The 16,198-nt window shown below is 41.5% G+C and overlaps 1 protein-coding gene across 1 annotated transcript in view; it reads right to left on the minus strand.

Annotated features, from left to right (window-relative positions):
- The window catches only part of Clvs1 (clavesin 1), a 186,757-nt gene that overhangs the window by 86,537 nt on the left and 84,022 nt on the right, over positions 1-16,198 (minus strand). The window contains exon 3 of the mRNA XM_032906063.1: positions 13,110-13,284. Coding sequence (XP_032761954.1) covers positions 13,110-13,284 — 175 coding nt within the window. The remainder of the gene's footprint in view (positions 1-13,109; positions 13,285-16,198) is intronic.

The following is a 16,198-nucleotide window of genomic DNA, read 5'->3' on the forward strand; positions in this document are numbered from 1 at the left end:
TTGTATCTTCAAAAAGCAGTATAATAAAAATTAAATTTAAGTTTAAAAATAATTCTGGGTGAGAGAAGGAGGAATAATTTCCCTTATATTTTTGGAAATTTTCCAGGATGCTCCAATACATTTCTATCATTTATTTTTAAACCTAAAACTTCTAATTCCTATTCAAATTAAAAGCAAATGATGTGTACTAAAGAAGTAATTTTCTCCAAAGACAACCATGCAGTGTATGAATGCGCTAAACCCTGCTTAGACCAGCGCATAAATAGTTGGGAACCTCTCCTGTCCTCTGGGAAAGAACTGCTGAGGTCCCAACCAAAGCGGCAGCTCTAGGGATGGAGAGAAAAATGACAAAAGTTTGTGAAACATTAAACAGTCACTTAAGATCTGAGACCAACTATGTACCCAGGAACATCAAAGGAGGTTAATGAATTCTATCAGTGTTGCTATTTGGGACAAATATGTGAACAGTAAAACATTTTATGATCTTAAAATATTTGAAAATCGCAGAAAATGGATATTTTAATTCAAAGCTAGTTTTTGTTTAAGGAGACAATGGTCTTCATTCATAACCAGGTGGACAGTCAGGATTTCGGATCTGACATCTGGCCTTGAAGTTTATACAAAGCTATCCTCATGCGCCATTAGAGGGCTTTGGAACACTGAGCAATCTGATTCTTGACTTCTTATTTATATAAGGAGAGGCTATAAAGAAATGATTCTTTGAGGGTATTTCTGGGACCACAAGCATCAACAATGTGTGCTTCTGTGTAGATATATTCTCAGACCCTATCCTGCACCAAAGAAATGCAAATCCCAAGAAGTGGGCAACCATAGTGTGTGTGTGTGTGTGTGTGTGTGTGTGTGTGTGTGTGTGTGTGTATGAAGTACATGTGGTATTGTGTGTGTGGTGCATGTGTTTATGGGGGTGTGTGATTTGTATGTGGGATGATGTATATATATATATATATATATATATATATATATATATATATATATGGAAGTATGTATATGTATAAGCACTATGTGTGTGCGCATGCGTGTTTGTGCATGTCTGTTCACAGAGGCCAGAGGAGTACACTGACTGCCCTTGTGTAACCACAGCCCTCACAGCATCACGATTAGAGACACATGTATGGCCATGTGTGGCCTTTACATGGGTGCTGAAATCCAGACACAGGTCCTCAGGCTTGAGTCTCAAGAGCGTCTACTGGACCATCTCGCCTGCACCTCAATCATTCTCATCATTAAAATTCTTCTGTAGGTTCTGAAGCATGTCTGTTTGGGTCACAGTGATGTATAACACTCCCAATATTCCCACTTAGATCAAAGGCAGTAATTATGAGCAGAAACGTTCACAGAGGATCTAAGCATCCAGAGGACATCTAAGGAGCTGATACTTGCCCTATCAGTGTACAACAATGCTCATCACAGGGAAGCGGAAAATTCTAGAAGATGAAAGGGTAGAGGGGTTTGCAATATTATAGACTGAGGGGCCAGCAAGAACGTGAAAGTGGGAAATATACAGTTTAATCATCATCGGAGAAGAAATCACGACATCGGCAGGAAAGGAGGCGGTGTTGGGCAGCCCTCATGAGTAGATTTGGTTGAGTAGGAAGGACAGTCTCAGATACAGAATACTAGCTGCTGTGCTTTCCATGTATTTATTATTTATTATTCTCGGAATTAAAATGATCATTATATACAGCTATGTTTCTGAGGAAGAGGCTGTTAAAAATTAAGAAACACACATTAGAAACTGCCAGAGCAGGAACAGAGCTTGGCAGCCATGCATTCAACGAAGGCACGCTCACCTAGACAGTACCGGGAATACGCTCAGGTGTCCGTCCTAGGACAGCAGCCGAGAACAGGCTCCTGCTTTCAAGATACCTGGGAGCTTATGCCGGAACTTGTGTAGACTCTCTTTCAGAACTGACTTCCTTTGCAATGACTTAAAATCCATTTGAACGCTGTCCTATGCTGTTGCTTTTCCAGTGTTCTCTTCATCAAAACCTTATTCAAGTTAATGGAGAAGGAAATTCATAAATCCTTCCAAAGCCTAATGAGTCTGCAGCTTAAGGCATTAGAATTACTCCTTTCAGCTAACGACGTTTCAGCTGAGCTGGCTTAGTTAGCTTAGTGCCCCAGCTCTTTGTTTTCACATTCTTAATACCTTAGAAGCAAAAGTTTCTAAAACCCAGTGTATTATTGAGAAGGGGTAAGTTACTTTATGACTACGCATTCTAGAATTCTTCAGGAGTGAAGAGAATTTTGAAAACCCTTTAGAATTGTTTTTGAGCCTCACAATAACTTCCTTGCATCTCCAGCTGGCCAACGTCTTTGCTTACTTGCTTGCTTGGTTTTTTGTTTTTTGTTTTGTTTTGTTTTTTCAGATGGTCCCAAAGAAACACTTCATCCAGGTTTGACCTCACTGGGAAGCCACTTCCTCTACTTCTGCTTGAAGTAAACAGTTTCTGATGTGAAAGGAGCTTGTGCTTACCAAATACTAGGATTAGATTTCTCAGAGAAAGCAGACAGGGCTGTAGCTCTGCCCGGGCTGCCTTAATATTCCCTGGACATTCATTTATCTGCCTTCTAAAGTGTACTTCAGGATGCGCTTTCCAATAATAACAGGCACCAGGGCATGCCGAAACACAGTCAACTTCGACTTCTTCCTCACGGCTTCTAAACACCCAGAGTCAATAAAATGATGGATTAGAAGGAATCCAAGTCTAGAAAATACTAGCGAGTTTTATTTAACATTTGGAGGGGGGTGAAATGATGACACTATAAGTCTAAGCAAAGGCACTTAACGAACTTTTCACAAAACCTTTTGCAGCCATTTGAAATAAGAGAAACACCGTTAAATATAAGTGTAAATTGTATGAACCCTTTTGTGTGAGGCAAAGGGTTAAAAGATGATTATAAGCTATTAGCTAGGCAAGATTTTAACTCCCACCCCAAATGGATAACTTACAGTATCCAACTGATCTCCCATTTCCCTTTAGAAAGGTTCTGGGAAACAGTGGGTTGCGAACAGGCTCTATAACTCTTAAGATACACACAGAGCTAACTTGAGCTGTAAACATTTTATACCACACTGCAACTATGGTAGACACAAAACCTCTCTGATGTTCTGCATGTGCCCTTCTTTTGGTAGCCCTGACTGGATGTGACAGGGACTCTTCCAAACTGCTTAGTCTCACAGATGTGCCCGTTGGATCTGATGCTATGATACACTGACTCCCTCGGGGCACAGATGAACTGCAGCATCTACACAAACCTGTCTGCCTTCTGTGATTTCCAGGTTCAGAAGGAAAGTTTTACACCATTTGTGCTTCTTCTCTGGCTATCAGCTGGGATAGAAAGGCAGAAGGTTGAACCCATGGCCTTGAATCCTCTTAACACGTGTTCTCCCACAGAGCAATACCCTCGGTCCATTGTTATTTCTTAATATTGCCTACATTATGTAAATACTAAGTGATACTAATGTACCAGCAAGACTTATTTGTAAAATAGGAGCAAATCAGCTCTAACAGAGCACCTCTTAATGGCAGTGTGCAACTGATGATAGTGATTTTGTAATACCGTGATGTTGCATATTCTATATGATATGTGAATACACTCACACTTAAATTCCTTAAGCAATGTGGCACTGCATTTCTATGTCTCCAAAATTTGTGTTCTATTCTTCATTCATGGACACACAATGTTAGATTGGTTATGACAATAACATACTCAAGACAGGCCCCAGTATCATGGAGCCTGATTGGCTGAGATAGGAACAATTGAACATCAATTGCTTTTTGGTTTTGTTTGTGGGGAGGGGGTGGTTAAACTGTACAAGAATCCATCTGGGGTTTCGAAGTTAGGAAAGTGACTACCTTTGGTGTTAATTTTTATACTCATGACCCCTGGGTCATAAGATCTGTTTGTTGTTGTTGTTGTTGTTGTTGTTGTTGTTTGTTGTTGTTTTTCCATTAATTACTTAGATGCTTTCCGTTTCTAAAAATTTACCTGAACCATACATTTTGAGAACATAACTTATATATTAATATTTCCAGATACAAAAATCAGATCCTTCTAATATAAAAAGAGAAACTGCATTTTTATTTTTCCCCTCTGCACTAAACAGGGGTTAGCAATGTTTAGTGTTTTTTTTTTTTTTTTTTAAGAAACAAACGCTTTCATTTTCACCAAATGAACTCACATGTTTATTCCCCCAAAGAACACTCTCTCCCGTGGGAAGACACATGGGAAAGTGTGAGCTCTTTATTTGGTCTCCATGGAAACTAAAGTCTCATTCATAAGGGATGCCTGACTTAGTATCCCAACCATCTTCTACGTGTTTTATCTTGCAGGGCTTGCTAAGCTTCAGATGTAGCACCTTGGGAAAACCCTCCTTTATCTCTTCATTCTGGCAAAGGATGAAGACACCACAGGTCTCTGACTTATACAGGGAACGGTCAGACGTCTACAACATCTCATGGGAAAACACTTCTGAAATAAAGCTGGTCCAGAGACTGACTGACAGATGGGAAGGGAAAGACTGATTCTCCAGGAACCCTTCCCCTTCTAAAGCCAGGTCTAGCTGACCCTCGAGGACAGCACAGCTCAGAATTGTTCCTCTATGTAAATCTTCTTCATTTCTACTCTGCTTGGCTTGTGCTTGAGTTGGTTTTCTAGCTCATAGAAGCAGAGAACTCTGGGTAATGCTTGCAAGGGCTCTTAGTTTCTATACATGGCTCAGGAGAATGTGGGTTATGCAGGTAAAGGCCCTTTAGGAATGCCATGTGTTGGTTGGACATGATGCTGGGTTCCCCGGGACATAAACCAAATTAGAAATCTGTAATGGTATCTTTCTGCAGATGTGTTACAATGATACATTCAGAACAGAATCCCTGGACAGACACTTCACACTTCATTTCCTAATCACAAGAGGAAGAGATCTTTTCTTTGACTCTTTGACAAATGTTTTTCTATAACTAAAGAATTCACAGAAGTGAAGATGTGGAGAACATCCTCCATTGCTGATAGGATTGCAAGCTGGTACAACCACTCTGGAAATGAGTCCGCATGTTCCTCAGAACATTGGATACGGTACTACCTGAGGACCCAGCTATACCACTCCTGGGCATAAACCCAAAAGATTCTCGAACATATAACAAAGACACTCTATTATGCTCTATTATGTTCATAGCAGCCTTATTTATAGTAGTCAGAAGCTGGAAAGAGCCAGAATGTCCTTCATCAGAGGAATGGATACAGAAAATGTGGTACATCTACACAATGGAGGACTACTCAGCTATTAAAAACAGTGACTTCATGACATTCATAGGCAAATGGATGGAACTAGAGAATATCATCCTGAGTGAGGTAACCCAAATAAAAAATAAAAATAAAAAGCACACATGGTATTCACTCACTGATAAGTGGATATTAGTCCAAAAGCTCTAATTACTCAAGATATAATCCACAGACCACATGAAGCTCAAGAAGGACGACCAAAGTGCAGATGCTTCAGTCCTTCTTAGAAGGGGGAACAAACATATTCATAGGAGGAAATATGAAGACAAAGTTTGGAGTAGAGACTGAAGGAAAGGTCATCCAGAGACTGCCCCACATAGAGATCCAGTCTATATACATACAGCCACCATACCCAGACACTATTTCTGATGCCAAGAAGTGCATGGAGAATCACAAATACAGAGGCAGACACTCCTAGCCAACTATGGAACTGAGAATGGGGTCCCCATTGGAGGAGTTAGAGAAAGGATCAAAGGAGCTGAAGGGGTTTGAAGCCCCATAAGAACATCAATACCAACCAACCAGAGTTCACAGGGACTAAACCATTATCCAAAGAGTACACATGGACAGACCCATGGCTCCAGTCGCATATGTAGGAAGACTTTGTTGGGCACCAATCGGGAGAGAAACCCTTGGTTCCGCCAAGGCTGGAACCCCCCTCCAGTGTAGGGGAATGTCAGGACAGGAAGGGGTGGGTGGATGGGTGGGGGAACACCCTCATAGAAGAAGGGGGACGGGAGATGGGAGAGGGGGGTTATGGACAGGAAACCAGGAAAGGAGATAACATTTGAGATATAAATTAAAAAATATCCAATAAAAGAAAAAGAAGGAAAATAAAGGTACATTTTACCAGAGCAGAAAAGCAGGCAGTTCACTTTACAATCTATGGACCAGTTAATAAAAGAAACCCTTTATCATTTTAGGGGAAAAAAAGGACTGGATGATTATGGGTGAAGTTTCTATAAAATCTAAATGCTATAAACCTGAAGAATATAATAGTTTTGTTTTTGTTTTTGTCTTATGAGACAGGGTCTCTCTGTAGAGCCTTGGATAACTGGAACTCACTCAGATCACTCAATGAGGATGGCCTCAAACCCACAGAGGTCCACCTGCCTCTGTCTCCCAAATGCTGGGATTGAAGGTGTGCGCCACCACCAGCTGGCTGAAGGATCTGACCTAATTCTGCTTTTCTGTAATAGTGAAGAGAAACAAAAGAAGAGATATGCCCCAAATAAAGAATTTGGGGATGGTCAAAATGTACCCAATGACTTAAAAAAAATCCACAGAGGTTAACACGCTGTCCAGACGGAGCTCTTGCAGTTGTATGAAGGCCCCAATGCCTGCCTCTAGTGAGCATGCTCTGTCGGCAGAAAAGTGACACTGAACATTTCCTCTGCTAACATCTCCATGTTTCCTCTGCTCGGGCGTCTCCCACGTCTTTGAGACTGTAGTCTGGTGAAATATGGCTACTGACAAGGAGGTGTGTGTCTTCCTTTCTCAATCCAGAGCTTCTAGCTGGCACCTCACCATAGCATCACACCAAGTCCCTCCACGAAGCCCGACTCTCAGCTCTTGCAGTCATCGTGATCACTCTCTAGTCTGGCTTTCCTGCCCTCCTCTGTGGCTGCTCCACGTCTGAGCTGATGCTTCTCTTTCTTCCCTTGAATTATTCTCTTAGTCACCACCTCCCATTCCTTAGTTTTGCCTGAATGTTTTCTTTCCTAGATTTTAAACACTCTGAAATCTGAAAAAATCACAAAATTTTCAGGAAAATGGATGGTCTTAGAATGTGTCATGTTAAGTGATGTCACACAATCTTAGAAATGTATGTTTCCGTAATATGAGGATTTCTGCCTATAATTATGTGTATGTATATGTGTGTATATATGATCATAGAATACACATAATTATATACATATTGTATATAATATATAGCTTGTGATATATGATGTATAATATACACAATATAAAATATGATATATGATATATGTAATATGTAATGCATATATAATATACATATACAACACACTTATATACACATAGACTATTAGGTGATAAGGAATGAGTGATACAGGCAGTGGACATGTGAAGAATAAAGCTAATTGCTCTTCCAGTTTTAACTCTATCGTGATTTTTTTCTTTTTTTTTTTATGGTAGATGACTGCATAAAAAAGTAATTGGTAGGGGGCTGCAGAGATGGCTCAGTGGTTAAGAGCACCGACTGCTCTTCCAGAGGTCCTGAGTTCAATTCCCAGCAACCATATGGTGGCTCACAGCCATCTGTAAAAGGGACCTGATGCCCTCTTCTGGTGTGTCTGAAGACAGCTACAGTGCACTCACATATAATAAACGAATAAAAAAAAGTAATTGGTAGCAAAAGCGTAAGGCACTGTGTGACGCTTCCACGTGTTCATACTCACTGGGCCGGGGTGGGGGCTCTGACTGTGTACAGAGCAAGTGCTTCCTTGACTAGATCCCTTAATTTAGCAGTGTGACGTTTTTATTTATAAATTCATCCCTATAAAGTGAGTTTTAATTTAAAAAATAGGCACTAAAGATATCACTCAGAGGTTAAGGGTACTGGCTGCTCTTCCAGAAGACTTTGATTCCCAGTGCCCATATAACAGCTGACAACCATCTACATGTAAGCCTAGTCCCTGGGGATCTGATGCCTTCTTTTGGCCTCCGTAGGCAATAGGTATATGCATAATATACATATACAGATGCTGACAAAACAGTCATATGTATAAAATAAATACATTTGAAATTTTATTTTAAAGATAAAAAATACCCAAACTTCTTTTTTCTTTTCAGACTTAATGTCATTGAATCTTAATTTTACAGTGCCCTCTGGCTTTATCATCCAGAAGCATCAAGGCATAGATAGGAAGGGGCAAGAATGATATTATATAATTATATAGAATATTGGGACAGAAGGAAGTGCCAGTCTCACTGTTTCAGAGCAAAGCACTCTTGTGATAACCCAGTGAGGTCCCACAGGAGGTTGTCCCACAGCCTTGTCCTAATGACCTGTTCACCCGACAAGATTTTACCTCTGTGACTTTTACAACACCACACACAGGGCCAAACTTTGGACACACGAACCTTTGGGAAATATAATCAGACTCTATCTGAGGCCCAGAACTAATGCTCTGTGGAGCTTTCATTTCCACATGGACTCACCTCGCCCAGTATCATCTCATTCGGTAGCCTCACCCTTCACCTTTTACCTCACGCCTGAACTTTGCCCTTTCACGAATCAAATTTTCTTATCTTGCTTCCTGTTTGGTTACTAAATCTCTTTTAGCCTTTTGTATTTCTTTTAGTTTAACATCTTATCCTCCCTTGGTCTAGTCAGCCTTTGAAGTGTCTGTCATGGTTTCAATGTGAATTACACACCCACCTCCAGTCTCATGTGGATTTAGTACTTAGCTACTGTCATTGCTTTGGGAGGTTGTAAGACTTTGGAACTTGGGTGGTCGATCTAGAAAACACACTCTGCTTGGTGCAGGCCATTGAAGATTACAGCCCGGCACAACACCAACTCCCACTCAGCTTTCTGAGCTGCCAAGATGCTTTAAGCAGCCATTGCCTTGTTTCAATTATTATCTTTTTTAGATCATATTAAAGATAGGTTTATTGGGAAGCTTCTCTCTGGCGAGTTCATGGAGGGGGGAAGAAAAGGATTCCACATTAAGAGAAGAGAAGGAGAAGGAGGAAGAGGAGGAAGACAGGGCAAAATACCTACATTATATAGAGAAGAAGCACCTGCTCACAATGCTATGGGTGCACACTGTTCCTGTCACAATAGATGGCTCATTTGGGAATAACGGGCCCTTCAGTCTACTCTCTTCAGTTACTTCCATCACACATTTGGGTCATAATAATGAAGAAAGAAACTAAATCACCTTGTTTACTCACAAGCTCTGAATGGTCACCGTGGGAAACAAATCTGCCGCATTGCTTCGGTAATGACATGTTCTAATGTCATCTAGTTTTTCAGATTGCCATGGACGCACCATAGTCCTTCCTGGTGCATGTGAGCTACGGGATATGAAATGGATCCTAATTTTCTCTTCTACTGAAGTACAACAGGTAGGCCTCTGTGTGTTTGACTATAATTTTCCCGTTGCCTACACTTCCTTCCCTTCTGTCTCTACTTCCCTTTTCAGCATTCGTCTGTTAAGAATGAGCAGGGGTGGGGTGGTAGTATTACCCAGGAAACCATGCTCTACACTCCTGCATTGCTTTCTTCATCTGGGATTCTATTTGTTTCGTGGTTTTTCTTCCTTTCTGAGTGTTTTGAGTTGGGTTTCTTTCCCATTTGTTCTAAGTCTGGCCTTGCTTTGAAGTACAATTTTCCCAGCGTCAGAGGCTGTGTCTCTTTGCTTTTGTGGGTAAACTAGAAGTAAAGATGGAGAGATTGTTTCTCCATGGATTGAACTGAGTTAGAAGACTGGCTAGGTTTATAAAACACAAGAGCCCAAAGACTGTGTAACAAAAGTACGCCAGAGTGATACACCCATTTATCGGAACCATTTTAAATGGGCCACACTCTGCGTCAGGATCACCAGGGTGTCATCAGCCCGGATTCTTTTCGTGATTTTAATTGACACTAAATGAGGTAGACCTTTTAAGAAGATGTTTTATTCCTCTACTATTTCCATATTAACCGATTGCACTCCTGCAAATTCACAATTCCAGCTCTGTAGTGTGAGAAGGCAAAAGAGTTAGCTTAGAGGAAACATTTTCTTGGAGCATACATGCAAAGTTTAGAAGACACATTCATTAGATTCTTTGGCCAAAATGCAAAATATCTTTTCCTTCACCCTGTTCCTAATGTGCTTTAGCACACAGAGTCAAAGATGCCGCAGACATTGCTGCGGCAAAAGTCTTAAGGGGAGGGAGTGCATTAGTTTATAAGTCTCTTCCCAGCACCCAGTGTCAGGATATTGGGACTGGACTCACTCTTCCGCTACTGGGTGATAATTGAAAGATCACACCACAAGAATAGAAGGGAAGGTGATGTCGCACAGGCAGGTGACACCATCTGTGATGAGTCACAGTAACACAGATAGATAGGGAACTTCCTTGTTTAGGAGTAGTGATGAGGCTGCCGAGGGTCAGTGCTCAGAAATCCAGGCTTACAGAGCCAGGCAATGCAGATTTTATTTACGCAAGTGCATTAAAGCCAAATGAGTCTACTGACCAGGTCTCTTCATCTGTTCAATACCACTGGGACCTTCATGAGGGGCTGGCTGAATAAAGCCACTTTTCATTTCATTTCTGCTACCACATGTGAGGTAGGCATTGCTGCGATGCTACACTGCGCAGGGGGAGAACTGGAACCCAGGGAGGGAATGATTTGTCAGGTGCAGAGACAAGCTAGAAGCCCAGAGAGTAGACTATGTGCTCACCCACACCAAAGCGTGGTCATACCAGCAGCATCGGCACCTCAAAATGCTTATGAAGGATCAACTCGCACTCTGTGGCCCAGAACGAAGAAATGAGGAAGTCTAGGAGAGGATACAGTGGTGTGGAGTAACTTGGCCAAGAGGTGAGTATGATGACATAATGTCAAAATCATGTACATTATCTTACAATGTCATTGTAGACAACCATTGGAGATCTATGAAGACTTGCTACTGTACAGCACCATTGACCAAAAATGAATGGATTTTGTTTGGTCCTAGTTATAACCTTTTCACGGTATCAGAAGGGTCCATAGTCACCTAAAGATGAGGATAACCCCCATGAAAAAGAAAGATGCCTAGAAGACATAGTGGTAATAGTATCTAGATGATCCCTAAATCAGAGAGAGGTTAGCCTGGTACGAAAAGTGATTGAGTTCCTAGATAGCTACTGTAGGGGTGAGAGTTACCTCAGTAACTTCTTCATGTCCAAGACAGCATGCATTTTACAAGCCCAGTATTGGACCATCCGTATCCTAGATGAGCAGTCCTCAGCCTGTGAGTCATGACCCATTTGGGGGTCACATATCAGATACATTATGATTCAGAACATAGCAAAATTACAGTTATGAGGTAACACCGAAAATAATTTTATGGTTGGGAGTCACCACAACATGAGGAACTCATGGCATTAAAGGGCCTCAACATTAGGAAGATAGCTTATCCTAACTTCCTTTCGGCCATGACTTTCCTGCCCTATGCATGAGGTGTCTGTCCATCACTTCCTAAGCATCCTGAGGTCTAAAGAGACAGAGGTGTATCACAATTTAGATAATTAGAATACAGAATGGTCTGATGCTTTCTCACAGTCAGAGTGGCTCTATAAAAGGAAGCCCACTGCTCTGGAGATCAGGCAAGCACATAACTCCCTCCCCCACACTCAGTCCACCCCCTGGCTCTGGTCTCGCAAACCTTCAATCATCCTAAGAGAGGCTACCCCTTAACTGGAACTGCAGAACACTGTGGACTTCACCTTGGACCCCGGCACATGAAGATGAAGACCTAAATGGGACCCATCCTGACCTACTAAAGTTCATCTGGTATTTCCTGTAACAATAACTCAGCTTTGTAAATAACTTCATCTTTAAATATACCCACCTGCGTTAATGCAGGAAGACCTGCGTCTGCTTAGTACAGTTAGTTAGCAAGGGCCTATTATATAATCCACACATTTTTTTTCAGAAACAAAAATTGGCACATAGGGTTGACTAAAGGGCTTTTATTTCTGGAAAAAATATATATAAAGGAACACAAGTTAACTCACAGCAACCTACAAAAGTAACTAAGCTGTGCCCACAATGCACAAGGACAGTTTAATGTCCCCGGGACCATGCACATGGAATGTTTCTCTTCTGAAATGCCAGCTCTACTCCTCTGGGAAACAGGAAACCATGTTAATGTCATAATAATATCCATTTAATAGGCGTATGTTCCTCAGAGGCCTGTGAAAGAACAAGCCACGGTTTAAGAAATGGAGCCATCCCTTGTGGTGCACAGATATTGTGGGTGGTGAGACTCGGGTTTGGAATAACGTCAGTATTCACTGTCCATGTTTGGGTGTGTGGCTACCCATTAAGAAACTGGTCACCCCCTGGAGTGAATCCATCAGATTAAGAAGGGATGTGAACTTCACCTGTGAGGATAGCTAATGCCTCCAAAATGTGCCTTTAGTTCTGCTTTTGCACACGTCACCTCAGGATACCAAGCAGCATTTCTGAGTTAGCTACTTTTCATAGAACCACTGACCCTTAAAAAGCCCACTGCTCTGGGAGATGAGAGGGCCGCGGAAGGTCCTTGAAAATTGCCCTAAACACAGAAATCTCTTCCTCAAAGGGCCCATTTTGGCAACTGCCTTGCTTCACCGACTTCCTTTGTTCACAGGGAAGCAATCTACTTTCCTACGGATTCTTCGGCCCAGAACGAATGCTTTGGGAAGAAAAGATCCAGAGAGTGCATCTCTGGGGCTCAAAACGATTCTAGAGACCCAGCCCCCCATGCCATCACTGTGGGAAAAAAATGAAGCAGGTGCTTCCTAGCTGTCATTTTGTGAACTCTGGGACTTAGCCGAACGTCTCCAGACTTTCCTCATTATTGCTCTGGCAGGAAACGTGTGCCCGGAGTAACAGCAATTTAATATTGTTAATGAAAATGAAGGCCAATAAAGGAAAACAACAAACATTTAAGCTCAGGCTGAAGTAAAAATATGGAGCGCACACGGGTGAGTTTAACTCACGTTCCCTTCTTCCACTCCAAAGGACAGATAAAGACTTCGGTTGCAAAAATCAGGCAAAAGTACAGTCGGGCGCACTTGCATTGTGTTGCCGTTAAACGTACCTGCAGCCCTTCAATGGCCAGTTTCAGGATCGACGGTGTCAGCTTGGAGGCTTGTTTGAAGGAAAAATTACTCCAGTCTATAATTAAAATGAAACCATTTATCTGGAGCTCAGGATCTTCGATAAGGACTTCCAAGGACAGGAGAATGGCGCGAAGGATGTCTGTGAAGGAGTTCCTGCAGCCAGAGCAGAGAGGAGGGTGTGAGTCTCGACAGCTGACAGATGGCACACTGTGTGCAGGATCCCTGCCGTCCTCACCCTGCTGCCCCATGAGGCGTTCATGCAGAGTCACAGTAAGGTTCTCAGTGCTTCGCAAGGCAGACCGAGTGACAAGACTATTGCTTCGAGGTGGCTAGGATGGGTGCTCCCTTTAATTTTGCCACAACAGCACCTTAGATTTAATGAGATATCACCCTTCTGCATCCTATGGCTCTCTGTATTCTGCCCCCTTTGCATCACTGTACCCACCTTGTGGAAAGATATCATGCACACACACACACACACACACACACACACACACACACACACACACACACAGATACATACACATCAAAAACAAAAACAAAAACAAATGAAAAAACAGGGTCTGATGTCCACAGGGCAGAGGCTGTGCTACAAACCGAGATAATCTCTTCAGTACCCAGGCACTCAATGAATCTTTATTGAACAAATGGAGTGAAACCTCAATCATGGATCCTTATTTGGATTAAGTATCTTTTATTCCTTTTCTATGCTGGAACCTTGTAGAGAGTGTAAAAAAAGCCCATGCTATTGTTGCCATGTTTTTCCATCCAATTCATGGGTAGCAAAAAGAAAGAAAGAAAGAAAGAAAGAAAGAAAGAAAGAAAGAAAGAAAGAAAGAAAGAAAGAAAGAAAGAAAGAAAGGCGGGCAAGCAGTTTGTTTTCATTGAAGGTCTATAGGTTGTGATTCAGAAGGGAAATCACTTTGAGTACATCAGTAACTATGACAACAGGCAGACTTGAATACAAACTAGGATGATAGTTCTCCAGGGTTATGCTATAAGCCTCCACATCACTGATCCAAATGGCTGGCTGACTTTCATTACTAGAGTTTTCAGACACAAGCAAATGATGACAGAAGCACTTGCAAATGATCTGTTACATCGTCTAACTGCAGATCTAAGGCACTGCAAGAGTTTCACCATCAGGGAGGGTCTTTGATGAGCTGGAAGATGTAAGTCTGGATGTCAAGTGTTTGTGAATTCTATGACTTCCTTCAAGTGTTCCTTAAAATCAGAAACTTCGCTATGTGAAGTCACTCTCTAAGGGTTGTATTCCTAAAGTGATCAGTCTGGTTTGGAACCCTAACCACGATGTCTTCAGGATAGAGTTTGAGCATCTATGATTGGAAAGGAGGACAGTAATAGTTCACACTGATTGATTACAAGCTCGGAGTTCTACTTCATGTTTGCAGTTGTAAGTTAGTATGCCCTGTCTCTACTTTTAAAGATAATAGTCGGAGAGAGGCTAGAAATGTGCTACGTGTGTTGAGAGGGATTGACATCACTCGCTCAGTCTGGAAGGAGTGTATGAAGAGACGACGGTTTGGGATAAGCCTTGAGTGAATGGGCTTCGGATGAGTAACTCAAATAATAGAGAGAAAATAATTCAGGACAGAAGAGAGGCCTAAATAAAAATAAAAATAAACAGCTCACTCTATTTCTGCTATCTATGTCAGGTTCTCTTTCCCCATTACCAAACTAAAATTCTCCTTCCCTCAGTATACCTACTTAGATTAGACCTAATATATAGGGACAGGGAAGCACGTGGAGCTACCCACAGCATACATCCTCAGCTCTGCAAACATGATTCTCATGGACATGTAAGACCTCTAGATGGAAATGGTAGCTCCTGAAGATTTTTGTTGTTATGGTTTCTTCTAAAACCAATGCTTATTTTAGAGATACTGTGGCCTTAGATACTTAGGGTAAGTTTTAAGGAGCTGGTTTTGATCGTGGCTTAGGTTGCATTTTTACATAGTTACCAGACACTTACTTAAGTCAGAAACAGAGCTTTGTCTTGTGAAGAAATGCTGATTTCAGGGGAACACGGAACCAAAAACTATGTGTCTGGGTGATTTCAAATGGCAATATGGAAATATCTGGTGATAAGCTGGAAATAACCATTGGGATAACTGGGAATCTGAGCTTGGATAAGCATTTTAGCAAGAGCAAATCTAGAAATACAACAAGGACTAAGAATCTGAGTTTTATATAAACTCTACAGACAGCACTGAAAGTGAAGGAAGAAGAATTAAATGAATAATGAAAGGTAAAAATGTGAAGACAAGATGGGTTAAGAAAAAGAAGAGAATGTTTTAGAGCTAGATAAACTTCATTTATTTCTGCATCAGTGACCTCAACTTCTCATGTCCTACCTACTCGATAAGAGCATAGTTCCTTATCTATGTGACTTGCCATGATTAAAACAAAATTGTTCAAGTTCTTAGTCTTGTTCTTCAAGTCACACTTTTACTAATGCCCATGGTCAAACCATACCACGGCTAGAATGATGGATTGAGAAATAGACATACACAGGGAAGTGATACCCAACTGACTGTCAGGTCTCTCTGTAAGAAGTAGAGATACCTGTCTGAACCTTGCCTAGATGAACTCCCCATAGATGGAAGAACAGGAATACACAATTATAAATATACCAACAGTGTTGGTATAGTTTGCCATGCATCAGTCACTGTTCAAGACAAGAGGATGGTTTTCAAAGTCAGGGCAACAGCAAGGTTAAGGAGAATGGGGAAAGAGAAGTAACTGACATGTTCACAGGTAGATGCCGTGGTTTAGTTGTTCGGATGATTAAGTTTCTAAGACTGGATTCCGCTAAGAATACCAGAATGGCCTCAAATTTCCACTCCTGCAACTGCAGTCTCCTGAGTGCTATGAGTAAATGTGTGAACCATGGTTCCCAGCAACAGAGTTCATCTTGAACAAGTTTTGAGAAAGCACTTTAGCTGATAGTTGGAGATATTGATAAAATAAAGGTATTTAATAAATTAACTATTCTCTAACTTAAGTAAGGGCTGTGTCTCTTCCTATAGCATAGTCATTTGTGTCC

Source organism: Rattus rattus, chromosome 1, assembly GCF_011064425.1.
Source record: "Rattus rattus isolate New Zealand chromosome 1, Rrattus_CSIRO_v1, whole genome shotgun sequence".
Classification (NCBI taxonomy): domain Eukaryota; kingdom Metazoa; phylum Chordata; class Mammalia; order Rodentia; family Muridae; genus Rattus; species Rattus rattus.